Here is a 14,053-nt window from a genome sequence, read left to right as displayed (position 1 = left end):
GCTACACGTTCAACTAAAATGATAACAAAATGCTTTACTAAGTTGTCAACAGTCTGAAAAATTGTTTGTTGAAACATGATGCATGTTGATGATAAATTGTTTTCCATATTGTTAGCTTAATCGTTTATGTTATTCTATTATCTTTGTTATTTTTTGCTTAAGTTATTCTCAGTTGTTTTGAGGATGAACATTTTCACATTTGTATTTATATATAAGTACAGTAGCTTTCAAGGTTAGGAAATATTACAGGTGTAAATACTTTTTAAGATGTTTAAATAGGCTGCTAGGGATTGTCAAGAGGAGAAGGACAAATTCCAGTATACTTGTAGCTGTTACAAATGGCAATTAACTTGATGATTGTGTCCCAAAGGACTCTTCAAATGAATTCAAATGAATCTCCAAAAATGCAGTCTATCAATATGACTGAGAGGAACCTGGATCTGCAACTTTAAATGTTGATTCAAACATGACTTGCATGTAAACAGTTCATTTTTAGTCAAATATACTGTTTATTAAAGAATATAAAAAAAACTCTTTACAAGAACCTAATAACAATAATAGAAGAAAAGATCATATTGATAACTTTTGCTTGGCTTCATAAATTTCTAACCATTTAATCATGGTAATACAATTTGTAAAAAACTAACAAAAAATACATAAGCTGTGTAAATTGACCTTTGAATATATATTGCCTGGCATAAATATACTTTGATATTAAATGCATTGATGATATGGGCTGTGAAATTATTATTTATCATACTACAGTCCCTTCTGAAATATACATAAATAATTCAATTAAAAGCTCAAAGGCAAATATTCTGGGAAGGATGGAAACAATTCCAAGGAGCTAACTAAATAGGCAAAGGTTTGTAAAACAGGAGTTCCTTTTAGTTTTGGTACTTTCTCAGTAGTAGAGTAGACACTTTAGAGACAGCATAAGGCAAGACAGACAGAACCAGCAGGTGGGTTTCTTGAGGCACTCAGTTGGCCGGTCAGTTGGCCGGTCAGTTGGCCGGTCCTGGGTCTTCCGGTTTTCCATTTCTCCTTCTGGCATCTCCGCTGGCCTCCAGGTCAATCCTCTCAGTGTGCTGTGGCAGCGCGGCAGCACCAGCTCCAGGGCCAGCTGCCAGTCCAGCGTCGGTCTGCAGGCGCTGCAGGACCTGCTCACTGGGGCGCTTCCAAGCAGGCCGAGTGGCGATCCAAAGTATGACTGCTCCAAAAACTCCTATGAGCACTCCTAGCACATTCACAAACACTGCTTCTGGGGGCGAGTCCTTGTACTTGGGATCTTTCCTAAGATGAAACAAAGAGCCAGATGTTAGTCTTTAGATGACTTACATAAAGATTATTTTGTACTTTGTAATCTTTATGTCCCAATTCTATAAATGTATGTATTTGAACAAAAAACAACTTACAGGCCAAAAATCAGTTTCTCTGTGATGCCCATGAGGGCTGCTGCTATGACGCTGGTGAAGATGAAGAGGCCACTGTAGATGTGCATGGGCATCAGAGCAGCTCTCCAGGATAGAGGTGTAATGGGTATCAGGTATACACAAAGTCCCAGAACAAGCTGCTCATTGTAGGACAAGAGAGATGTCAGGACAAGGCGTCAAGCCAAGAGCACCGGCATAAAGTCATGACACATCAGCTTAAAGGATCAATTTGTTCCCATTTATCCAAATTACATCTTTCTCACATTTGTTTTATATATACACACACACACACACATATACATGTATGTATGTATGTATGTATGTATGTATGTATGTATGTATGTATGTATGTATGTATGTATATATATGTATATAGCACAATACATGTAAAGGTCTGTTTAACTGTTTTGTCAACCCTTCCATCATAAAAGTTAGGTTGACTCCACATTATACATATCCATGCAGACATAAATCTTTGAATATAGTATGAAGCGTTGAATAAGTAATGTATATATTTAATATCATACGTTGAAGGTAAGTTACCTGTAGTGAGTATAGTATGACAGCTGCTAGCCCCACCCAGCTGTGTAGGCTGTACATATTGGGGATGTTTTGGGCATTATGGAAGTCAAAGACTGCTACCATGGATACAGCAGCAAAGCTGAAGGCCAGTATATTGAGGCCAGCATGAATGAACTTCATCATTAACTTGCTGCATTTCCAGCTCCATGGCAGTCTGTATACAATGATAGCTGAAAGAAATACCATTTCAAATGTTAGTATGCCTGTTGTTTGTAAACGTCAATCTAATATTAATCAAAACATCTGTTTGGCCAAGAGAAAATTAAATATTCTGATGAGGTTAGTCCATTACAGGTTTGATACTTACTATGTTATTTATTTGTATGCCAAGGTTACACCGTTACAAGCAAATTCAAGTGGATTTGTTGTGACGCAAGCTAATTAATCTCCAGCCTCGTCGAATACAATTTTGGGAATTCTGGAATCTGCATAAATCCTGTTGAGAACTCTTAGCACAGTCTTGGAAGGAATTACTGAAAGTACTCGCAGCATTTGCCAATTCGTATCAGTTTTCAAGGTTTGTTGTTGCACAGGATCAACTTCACCGTTTTCGTTTCACAAATGTTTCGACTTCTTAAGAAATCTTGAACTGTCTCTAACTTTTGGTAGTAACTACGTAAGTGAAACTGACGTAATAGTATTCTGGTATTTATTATTACACTCACCAATTCCTTGTATGAAAATAAAACCGATAACGACTAAAACCGGATGCCAGTTGAATTCGGCGAGTCCTCCATCCCATGCCAAACCTTCCTTAAAGTGAAATATCCATCTCAGGACAAAAATTATAGCCACAAACCCGACAGACACAGCACCGCACAGAGCGAATAAGAACTGCCTGAAACTCTCCATCGCCATCTCTGACAGCGTCTGCGCCAGCAACCCACTGGCTTAACGGATGAAGTGACACAAAAGTGATGTCTCAAAGCAGAGGAATTTCAAGAGGTTAAGGAGGGAAGGGGGGGGGGGGGTCGTCGTCGTTCTCTTCTACATAACAGAAAGTCTGTTTATATCACAGCCCCGATGTTTTGTAACTTCACTTTCACAAAATTGCCGCGTTGGCTTAATAAGTAGGCATATGTCAACAGTTAGGGGCGTGGAAAGTTACGCGTTTTATAGAAAGCTAACTGCACGTGGCAACACATCCGGCGTAAAAGAAACATTCTTGCAAAATCTTAAATAGTATCAAACGCATCAGTAACTCAATATTTAGAAAGGGTAGTTCATGACAAGTTTTCAAAAGTGAAACCCCCAGAAATTGTTATTTGAAATCCTTAATTCTAGTCTAGAGTCCAGACTAGAGTCTCATTTCAATCTAGCTCCTCCGTCTTCATTGCTTGCAGCCAACAAGAAAAAAATTAGGCAAAGAAAACTGGAGGGGGCCCTCCTCCACAGGACTTCACTCCTGCTGAGGAGCTGGCCCTCTCCAGCAATCAGGGTTGCCTAATGATGGAAGGAGTGGAAGGGGGCATTTCTTCAGACCCTGGTGGCAGCAGCTCAGAAACCCAGGCATATCTACAGAGTATGTTTCGAGTAATCTATGTGACCATGATCATTCAACAATTATTTATGAATATTGTAGGAGTGAAATGTATTACTGTTCTCTGCAGTGACAGGAAATACGGTGGTGTTGCTGCCACCACCCACTGTTGTCCCACTGTGCCATACAGAGGTAACAGTGAAACTAATAGTCATACGCCAGTATGTATGCCATAAGTGGTTGCTGAATATTGATCAAATAGGCCATTTACTTTCTCAAGTGGAGGTCCTAGATGATCAGGAGACTGTGTCTGCCTGCTCAGAGTGTTTTGGGGGTACACTTTTGAGTTTTTTTACCACTTGCAACACAGATGGTGAGAGAGTGTGTGACTGTGTGGTTGTGGTTGAAGTGTCTGTAATGACTCGCTAATGGTGGTGGTCTGAACATGAGACACAAGTCCTTGAAGAGCTCATTTCAAATATGACTCAATTGATTAAATTGCTATGGTGTTAAACTCAGCAGGAAGAGGAACTTCTTCCTCCCCCTGAGCCTAGGGCCTCCACTTCAAGGCCAAGACAAAGACATGAGGTATAAGCAATGAACCTTGAAACACTGTAGTCAAATGGACACCTTCAACTTTCTCCAAGTGTGCCTTGCTAAGGGACACTGTTCTTTATTTATTTCAGGTTGGAGCAGACAATGTGAGGGCCCTGTATAAAAGAACCCCGGAGCTCGATATTGAGTATAAGAGGCTCGATATAGAGTATAAGAGACTTTTAATTAAAAAAACAAGGCTGGAGATATGAAAACTGGAATATGAGAAGAAGGTAGTACATGGCTGAATGAATGACACTAAACTTAGTTACACTGACATTCATTGTCTGTGTTCCTAGTCAGGTGGCTGAGCGGTTAGGGAATCGGGCTAGTAATCTGAAGGTTGCCAGTTCGATTCCCGGCAGCGCTAAATGACGTTGTGTCCTTAGGCAAGGCACTTCACCCGAATCCGGTACGGGGTACCCTGATCGGGGGCTGTTCGGTCCCTGTACGACCGGTGCTAGAGTTTGGTCCGCATTGCCGGTAGTAAGTCGAACTTGTTCCCGGTGAGGGTTGGACTCCGCCAGGGCTGCCCTTTGTCACCGATTCTGTTCATAACTTATATGAACAGAATTTCTAGGCGCAGCCAGGGCGTTGAGGGGGTCCGGTTTGGTGACCTCAGGATCGGGTCGCTGCTTTTTGTAGATGATGTGGTCCTGTTGGCTTCATCGGGCCGTGACCTTCAGCTCTCACTGGAGCGGTTCGCAACCGAATGCAAAGCGGCTGGGACGGGAATCAGCACCTCAAAATCTGAGGCCATGGTTATCGACCGGAAAAGGGTGGAGTGCAATCTCTGGGTCGGGGAGGAGATCTTGTCCCAAGCGGAGGAGTTCAAGTATCTCGGGGTCTTGTTCACGAGTGAGGGAAGGATGGAGCGCGAGATCGACAGGCGGATCGGTGCGGCGTCCGCAGTGATGCGGGCTCTGCATCGGTCCGTCGTTGTGAAGAAGGAGCTGAGGCGAAAGGCGAAGCTCTCTATTTACCAGTCGATCTACGTTCCTACCCTCACCTATGGTCATGAACTGTGGGTAGTGACCGAAAGAACGAGATCGCGAATACAAGCGGCCGAAATGAGTTTTCTCCGCAGGGTGTCCGGGCTCTCCCTTAGAGATAGGGTGAGAAGATATGAGCGAGATGAGAGAGAGATGGGCGTGCATTAGTCTTTCAGTGTCAGCCTGAGAGAGAAACGGTTGCGTCTTAGCATATGATAAAAATATGTTTTAATTATATTATTGACATGGGTTTCAAAATAAATGAATTCAAACTATCAAGAATGGAGGCAATAATATCTCTCCACATGCTGGAATATATGTCGGCCCTTGGACTATTGGAATATATATCGCTTGTTGCCTCTGACGTTAAAGTTTTTAAATCTGTTTTATTGCATAGATTCCCACAACAGCAAATTCAAGGAGAAAATAGTGTGAGAATGCTGACACACTCACATCTCGTTTTAGTGAGCGTGAGTAGATTGTGAATTATGGCACTTTCACTGTTATTGCCCATCCCACATGGAAACGTCCAGCACAAATATAATCTGATGTACCCCCGAGCTCATCCTTTTCCCATTGACCTCAACAGGTCAATGGGTTTGTATCAATGTGACAGCTTAGCCGATGCAATGATTGCTGTTAAAACCCCGGTTACCAGAGTCACTTATTTCGGGGTCGGGTTTGTAGTAGCCGATTAACAAGATTCTGATTTTTGACAATTTTCTACAAAATATTAGTTTGACTAGTGATCCGGTTTTAATCTGTGCCCACTGCACGTCTCAAAGCTTGATTTCTTTCTGGATGACACCCTGGTGTGGCCCGGGAGATTCCAGGTTAGATAATATGGGTATAACTAAACCCACTATTGTATGGTGATTTTCATGGTTTATGTTTCAATGTGTGTCTCATAGTTTGTTTTCTGTGTTCACAGGAATGGGTGCAGCACAGTCAATTCCGGTGGTCGGAGAAATCATCACTGCTGTTGATAGCAGTGTGAATCTGGTTGTAGCTGGTTCTTTCGCTCTTGTAGGAGTGATACTAAATGAGCAGGACGCTAAATATGCTAAAAAGTTTGCCAAAAAGTTTGTAGAGAATGCTGTGAATTCTTGGGTGGAATATTCTGAGAGAAGTCTTATTGCTGCTCCATTTCGTGCATATTATCATTGTGTTGCGGGTGACGAGGCTGAAGCGAAGAGAGTCCTGGAGAAGATGGGTAAATCAGCTTTGGAAACCATTGACGGCACTCCAGTTTTAGGGCACGTAAAGGGTGTAGTTCACTATGTATTTCGGGATACGGAACATGGTCATGATTGCATGAAAGGTGCCAGTCGCACATTTGTTGTGATGGGAGTTGGAGCTCTAACTGGTGGAGTTGGAGGAGGATTCGTTCTTGGTGGACTAGCGGGCGCATCAGGTGGAGCTGTGTACGATACAACGGTATCTGCTATTGAAAGTAAGCCTTATGGAATTATACAATCTGTCGACCAGGCAATTGAATCTGATAAAAACGGAGATGTTCACGGTGTTATCAAGTCAGCAATAAATGTGGCATACTCCCTTACCGGAGATTTTCTTACCGGAGCTGGTACAGCAAAGGCCACCAAGAAGCTGAACCAAGCTTCAAAGCAAAGGAAAGCGTTGAAAGGCAAAATTGGAAAAGACGCCGCCATGGATGTTATTGACACTGGCAAGAAGTTAGATAAATTAATGAAGGAAGTAAAGGGAGATAACCACGTTTGCACGAAAGTCAAAAACTTGGACACGGGAGAGGCAGCTTACGGGACGAACGAACGACTCGGACAACAGATTAGAATGAAGGAGTATGCCTCTAAAGGCGAAGCTAGTGGATACACCAGTAAAACAAATGCTAAGAAAGGACATATATTCCGAAGAGAGAAAGGAATAGGAATCGTTGAAAAAACAGCAAATGATAAGGGTATGAAAATTGAGCAAAGAGTTAAGAATCGATGTGTAAATGCTTGTGCTGAACATCATGCCTTTGAGAACCTGGGTACTCACGGGGCCGAAGCTAATGTTCGTACAACTACTGTCATGTCTCATAATGAGCAGATCATAGCTAGAAAGAGATGCGACAACTGTGTGCAGTTCGACCCTCTGATGGGAGATGTGCCCACCGATGGTATTGATGGGATGCCTGTACCTACACGTCAGTTCGTTCTGGATACGTCCATGCCCGCTATAAAAAGCGCTGTTAAGTATGGTTTAGGCGCAGTTGCAGAGTGTGTTGCCTGTGAAGAAAATGAGAACTGTAGCTGCGAATAAACAACAAAACAGACCAGATGTACCAAGATTCAGGCTTAAAAGGTATCCGTTTTATCAGGACAAAAGAAAAATAATGACTCGTTAATAACCTTTGTAATGGAAAATTAATGTTGTTCACATATGTTATGTTAAAGTAAGAGTGTATGTCTCTCTATACTGCAATATTCCATGGATGATCATGAGAGATAAGGTTGTTGTCCTGAACTACCCCTTCCCACCCACGAGGCCTTCTCCCTCACCCCCTCTACAGTGACAACTCTCTCCATTCAGGAGGATGAAGTTAACAGACTTTTCAAGAGGCAGAACCCCCGCAAAGCAGCTGGGCCGGACTCTGTCTCTCCTGCCACCCTCAAGCACTGCGCTGACCAGCTGTCTCCGGTGTTCACCTACATCTTTAACACCTCCCTGGAGACATGCCATGTGCCAGCCTGTCTCAAGTCCTCCACCATCATCCCTGTGCCCAAAAAGCCAAGGCCAACAGGACTCAATGACTACAGACCCGTCGCCCTGACCTCTGTGGTAATGAAGTCTTTTGAGCGCCTTGTGCTGGCACACCTCAAATCCATCACAGACCCTTTCCTGGACCCACTGCAGTTTGCCTACAGAGCCAACAGATCTGTGGATGACGCCGTTAACATGGCCCTCCACTTCACCCTACAGCACCTGGACTCCCCAGCATCCTATGCCAGGATCCTGTTTGTGGACAGCTCTGCCTTCAACACCATCATCCCTGCCCTGCTTCAGGACAGGCTCTCCCAGCTGAACGTGCCGGACTCCACCTGCAGATGGATCACAGACTTCCTGTCTGACAGGAAGCAGTGCGTTAAGCTGGGAACACAAGTCTCTGACTCCCGGTCCATCAGCACCGGATCTCCTCAGGGCTACGTCCTTTCCCCTATGCTCTTCTCCCTGTACACCAACAGCTGCACCTCCAGTCATCCGTCTGTCAAACTTCTGAAGTTTGCGGACGACACCACCCTCATTGGGCTCATCTCTGACGGGGATGAGTCTGACTATAGGTGGGAAGCTGACAACCTGGTGACCTGGTGTAGCCAGAACAACTTAGAGCTCAATGCTCTTAAGACAGTGGAGATGGTTGTGGACTTCAGGAAGAATACAGCCCCACTCACCCCCATCACCCTGTGCGACTCCCCAGTCAACACTGTGGAGTCCTTCCGCTTCCTGGGCACCATCCTCTCCCAGGACCTCAAGTGGGAACTGAACATCAGCTCCCTCACCAAAAAAGCACAACAGAGGATGTACTTCCTACGGCAGCTGAAGAAATTCAACCCGCCAAAGACAATGATGGTGCACTTCTACACAGCCATCATTGAGTCCATCCTCACCTCTTCCATCACCATCTGGTACGCTGCTGCCACTGCCAAGGACAAGAGCAGACTGCAGCGTATCATCCGCACTGCTGAGAAGGTGATCGGCTGCAATCTGCCTACCCTCGAGGACCTGCAGACCTCGAGGACCCTGAGGCGTGCGAGGAAGATTGTGGCCGACCCCTCCCACCCTGGTCACTCCCTGTTCCAGCTACTCCCCTCTGGCAGAAGGCTGCGGTCCATCAGGACCAAAACATCACGCCATAAGAACAGTTTCTTTCCATCTGCTAATGGCCTCTTCAACAAGGCCAAGGACTCCCATTGACATTCATTCACTTATTTAACTATTATAAGTCCATCTAATGGCATTTCAGTATGCATAAGCCACTTTATCTCAGTATCCGACTGCACTATGTTGACCATTCACGCTGCTCATTAGGGTTCCTCCGGTAGGAGAACCCTATTGTTATTGGTGGTATTATTATTATTTTTTACCCATGGGAGTCAATGGCAGCCCCTAGACCAGTACCGTAAAAAGTTGTGAAATTTGGCATGTTGAAACTGCAGACCATTAGTAACTACCATACCAAACATGGGCCATGTGAGACAATAGGTGGCGCTACAGGCCACGCCCCAATATGTCAATTTTCAAATTGATGCCATTTGCAGGCCATAAGTCCCAAAATTCTGAAATTCATTACATATGCCTTATTTCTCATGAGGAATAAAAAAGCCTCAAGAAGCTATAACGGCCGCCATATTGGATTTTTCTGTACAATAAAGATTAAGGAAACGCGTTTTTTCCCTACTCCTCCTACATTTTTGGTTGAATTTTCTTCAAAATTGCCATAGATGATATCCAGACTGAGCCTCACAAAAGTTATCGTTGGGATTTCTGATTTTCAAAACCGTTTGTCCGGTAGAGCCAATCAAAATCTGCAACAAAGCAACCAAACAGGACGTTTGGTCAAATCTCAGCAAATCTTTGAGATATCAACACCAAACTTGGTATGTCACGTGGAAGACACTACAACATGTTACCATGTGCAAAGGCAACTTCATACCTCAAAAAATGATTGATATAAAGCAAATTGAATTTATTGCTAATGCTAAAATAATGCTTTACACATCCGCCGGCCAAAAACTGATACTCTGATTCAATCACTAGTTCATATGAAGACTCTTGAGAATGTTGAGTACACAAATCTGAGAAAAAGTTGACTGTAACATGAAAACTCGATTTTTAGTGAATATTTGAAACATGCATGCTTGGCTAATTTCTAGGGCTGTTTCCCCAAATCCTCTCTCCCTTTGCTCCTGTGCGCGCGTGCTCCACATTCTCACACACACGCATGCTTTCTTGAAAATGTGTGCTGACCACGCCCCCACCCTCGTTTTTTAGCCCCTGTTTCATTTCGCTTCCAATCGCAGCTCGCTGTTACGAATATAAATTATTTTTCGGCGGCCATTGTTGTTTCCTGTGTCCCGTGAAAGTCGTGTCCCGTGAAAGCCGTGTTGAAGGCAGCCACTTTCGGTAAGTCCTGGTTTTACACATTTTAACCCTTGTGTTATCTTCGGGTCATTCTGACCCATCAGTCATTGTGACCCACCGTTGTATTGCGACAACTTTACCGCATACAAAAACAAAGTGAAGCATTTTCTTTTAACCGGTGGGCTGTCTCAGACCCCCCACATTGCGAAGGTTAAAAGAAAATTATTTTTATTTGTTTTTGTATTGGGTAAAATTGGGTAAACACAACGATGGTTCGTTATGAACCTTTGGGTCATGTGACCCGAAGGCAGCACAAGGGTTAAGCTAGAATTAATGATTGGGCTTGTGAAAGTACACTACTCTTGAATTATGGTGAAGGTTTACCACTTTTAGACCTTTTAGATCGTGATTCTGAAGTGACGGAAAACCGAACTCGAAAAGTAGCTACTGTAGCTCTAGCTTTTTTCCTCTGTGTTTTTAATTAGTGAGTCATTTTGCATCTCGGCGAATTGTTCATCAAAAAGGTCGAGGAGAGCAGCCTTTAGGAGAAAAAGCAATTCCCCACAGACCTGTCGGCTCATAATGGTGATTTTTGGCGTGAAAGTCTTTGTAATAAGCCTATGCGGCAGGGAGACTTTTTCAAGGCGAGCCTGTTTCATTCGTCATATGCCCTGAGAAAGCGACCTACGTTAGCCAGGCTAGTTTTGCCAATTTCGGTAAGTCAGGCTATTTAAAGGTCTCTTACAGTCAGAATCACTGTTTACAAGCAAAGGTCGAGCTGGTCTTTTGTCAGATGTGTATATATTGACCAGTTTAGAGGTAAATACTCTTGCCAGAGCCTGGAATCGAACCCGTGTTTCGAGTGACTGCATGGGTCTGCATGAGGTCAACACATTTGGATTCAAGTTCAAGTAATGACACTGCATTTCACAGTCAACTGAAGTCTGTATCAACACATTTGGATTCAAGTTCAAGTAATGACACTGCATTTCACAGTCAAAACTGAAGTCTGTATCAACACATTTGGATTCAAGTTCAAGTAATGACACTGCATTTCACAGTCAAAACTGAAGTCTGTATCAAGTGTAGATGGGAAAAGCTTCATTTTTCACAACTGACATGGACCCTTTCTTCACTTTGACAGGTCTGGAGGGTCATGCAGAGGCCTGCTCAACAGAGGATGCAACAGACTCAAGGATGGTGAGATCCACACAGACCCCTTGCTGGACTACCCCTCTCTAGCTGGACAGCTTCTCTTCAGCCCTGACCCCAGAACAGCTTGATCCAGCTGGCCTGCCTGCCTACAGGGACAGTCACCCCACAGACACAGTAGCTCTGCAGCCTGCTTTTTTGAGGACATTGATGAAAAAGGACAAGCCAGCATTACTTTGATGAAAGTCTAAATGTTTAATCCTTTCCATGTGCCAGTATGCCAAGCTGCTGACTTTGTGTCTTAACCCTTGTGCTGCCTTCGGGTCACATGACCCAAAGGTTCATAACGAACCATCGTTGTGTTTACCCAATTTTACCCAATACAAAAACAAATAAAAATCATTTTCTTTTAACCTTCGCAATGTGGAGGGTCTGAGACAGCCCGACGGTTAAAAGAAAATGCTTCACTTTGTTTTTGTATGCGGTAAAGTTGTCACAATACGACGGTGGGTAACAATGACTGATGGGTCAGAATGACCCGAAGAGAACACAAGGGTTAAGTGATGAAACTAGTTCAAGTGATAGACTTTTGACCTGAATCCAATGATTATTCATCTGAATAAAAACCACTCAAGAGAAGTACTGCTTCTTGGAGCATTTGTGCTCCACATCAGTACATCTCACACATTTGCCTTTGTTTCCATGGGATTCATGGAATTGTTAGTTTCTGCTCCACCATTTCCACCCTAGTGTAATAATAAGTATAATTTAGGACAGCAATTACATTTTTGTGTTATCCTTCCGCATTACACACATTTAGTCAATGTTCTTAAACTCAACAGATTATTGTCATATTACCATACTGTTCATATTGAACAGACATCAGTGTTTACTTGGAAAGATGACTGTATATTTCCACTTTTGATTTGTATTTCCATCGTAAGTTTGGTCTTTAATTTCATTTGGAAGTGGTATTAAAAGGTCTTACATTTAACTTGTTTATACCTGTAGACACCCTGTGAAGCCCCCACTGCAGAGACAGTTGGTGACAGAGAGGTGCAGACATTAAGTTAAACATGCCTTAAGAATAGAGTAACAAATAGAGACTAAATGTGTAAATGGCTGTTGAAACTCAGTTCTCTGAGTTGGTGCATGTCAGTTTAGGCAAAGGTAACCTTTTAAACCTCTAGGTTTAAAACAAATTCAGATTTGATTGGAACTCTCTTTTATACATTTATAGTTGGATTTGACATTTAATTCATTTAGCAAGTTGTTTAACTCAAACAACCATAACACGGTACATATGGTATACAAAGCTGCAGTCAGATTTGGCGAAATTGTTAGCTTGGATGTTATCTTTACATATAGATGGGGTCTTGTTGATGCGCACGCAGCTTCAAGGCAGAAAGACGCGTTCCATTTCACTTTTACTGTACCTACACCTTTAATGTTCCCGCCATCCCCCCATTTCTGAATAAAGTTCGACTGATCTGATTTGTTGATTTCTGTTGCTATGAAAACCAGTTTAGCCAAGCTAACTAACATTGTTTTTAGCTAGCTTGCATTACCATTCAATTGCTAACAAAACATTAGTAAAAATAGCTTGCTAATCGGGCAGAACTTGAACTCGGGCAGGAGACTCTGAGACCTCAGCGCACCACTAGCATCTCGTCATATCACGCAGTCGGAGCACAGCTAGATAATCAGCGTCAGCGCTCTTGGGTTCCCAGCATGCAGTGCGGCATGTTAAAAAAACAACAGCTACGCAAGGGATTTCAGTTGTTGTGTTCGTTCAGTTAGATGTTTGTAATGTTATTGGCCGGGTTTCCCAGATTCGTTAAGAAGCTCTTAACGCTAAGAGCTTCTTAGGAGCGTTCTAAGAGCGTTCTAGAGCGTTCTTAGAACGCTCTTAAGAAGCTCTTAGCGGCCATTGTTTGTTAGTTAATATAATCTTGTTGGTCACCTTGAGTGTGCATGCTGTGTAGTTTAATGGGAACAGAGAGTCGGCCATTTTACTATCACAGGCTATACTTGCAAGGAGCTGAACGTGGGCTGTGCCCTAGACCAGACCAATTGCCTATGAGGCTAATCTTGATTCTGGATTGACTGAGATTCTGGAAAGAGATCTACTCAAGAAGAGAGTCAATATCTGTGGTTTTCAAGCCATCTTTGAGAAAGTTTGAAAACAATGTTGCGGTTAATATGTTTTGATTGTGGGAGGCAACTTTTGGACTACACCTAAACCTCATGCGGCCACCGCACCACCCGCACTGGCAAAGAGGGAAACAGCATGGATGGGGAAAGTGTGTGGGCAGAGCAAGCAGTAGTAGTACATAAACTACACACGTCCTTTACTAAAGTGTATTCTGACTTTCATAAAGTTATTGTTGTAATCAAAGCTTTTAAAGAATGGATCTCTGCATGATGGGCCTGACCAGAGCACAGGTGGCCTGACAGAACACGCTTCAAAGTTGTCACTTTCAAAAGGGTGGCATTTTAACCCTGTCAGTCCAAAATGTCTAAAAGTTGGTACGCATGCCTTATTGCCAATGGGGAACAAAGAAGTCTCAAGAACCCATAATGTCGGCAGCATGGATATTTCTCGACAGTGACAATTTGTGAAGAATTTCAAAAAATGACTTCAAATCAGCCATTGATCCAATTGTCTTGAAATGTTGTGTACATGTATGAAATACATGTCTGTGTCATGTCAATTT

The 14,053-nt window shown here is 43.1% G+C and overlaps 1 protein-coding gene across 2 annotated transcripts; it reads right to left on the bottom strand.

The window, feature by feature from the left end:
• Positions 1-484: 484 nt before the first annotated feature.
• LOC134017845 (plasma membrane ascorbate-dependent reductase CYBRD1) lies at positions 485-2,976 on the bottom strand. Of its 2 annotated transcripts, none has more exons than XM_062457922.1 (4): positions 2,323-2,822; positions 1,977-2,185; positions 1,416-1,570; positions 485-1,293 (listed from the first exon to the last, which is right to left on the bottom strand). In XM_062457922.1, exons 2-4 carry the CDS (start codon positions 2,136-2,138, stop codon positions 1,005-1,007), a joined length of 606 nt encoding a protein of 201 aa, XP_062313906.1. In that variant the 5' UTR covers positions 2,139-2,185; positions 2,323-2,822; the 3' UTR covers positions 485-1,004. The 2 variants fall into 2 exon arrangements, with proteins under 2 accessions (XP_062313906.1, XP_062313905.1); XM_062457921.1 differs by having other exon boundaries at positions 486-1,293; positions 2,681-2,976.
• Between the last annotated feature and the right edge of the window lie 11,077 nt (positions 2,977-14,053).

Source organism: Osmerus eperlanus, chromosome 3, assembly GCF_963692335.1.
Source record: "Osmerus eperlanus chromosome 3, fOsmEpe2.1, whole genome shotgun sequence".
Taxonomy (NCBI): Eukaryota; Metazoa; Chordata; class Actinopteri; order Osmeriformes; family Osmeridae; genus Osmerus; species Osmerus eperlanus.
This window is presented reverse-complemented; position numbering and strand designations above follow the sequence as displayed.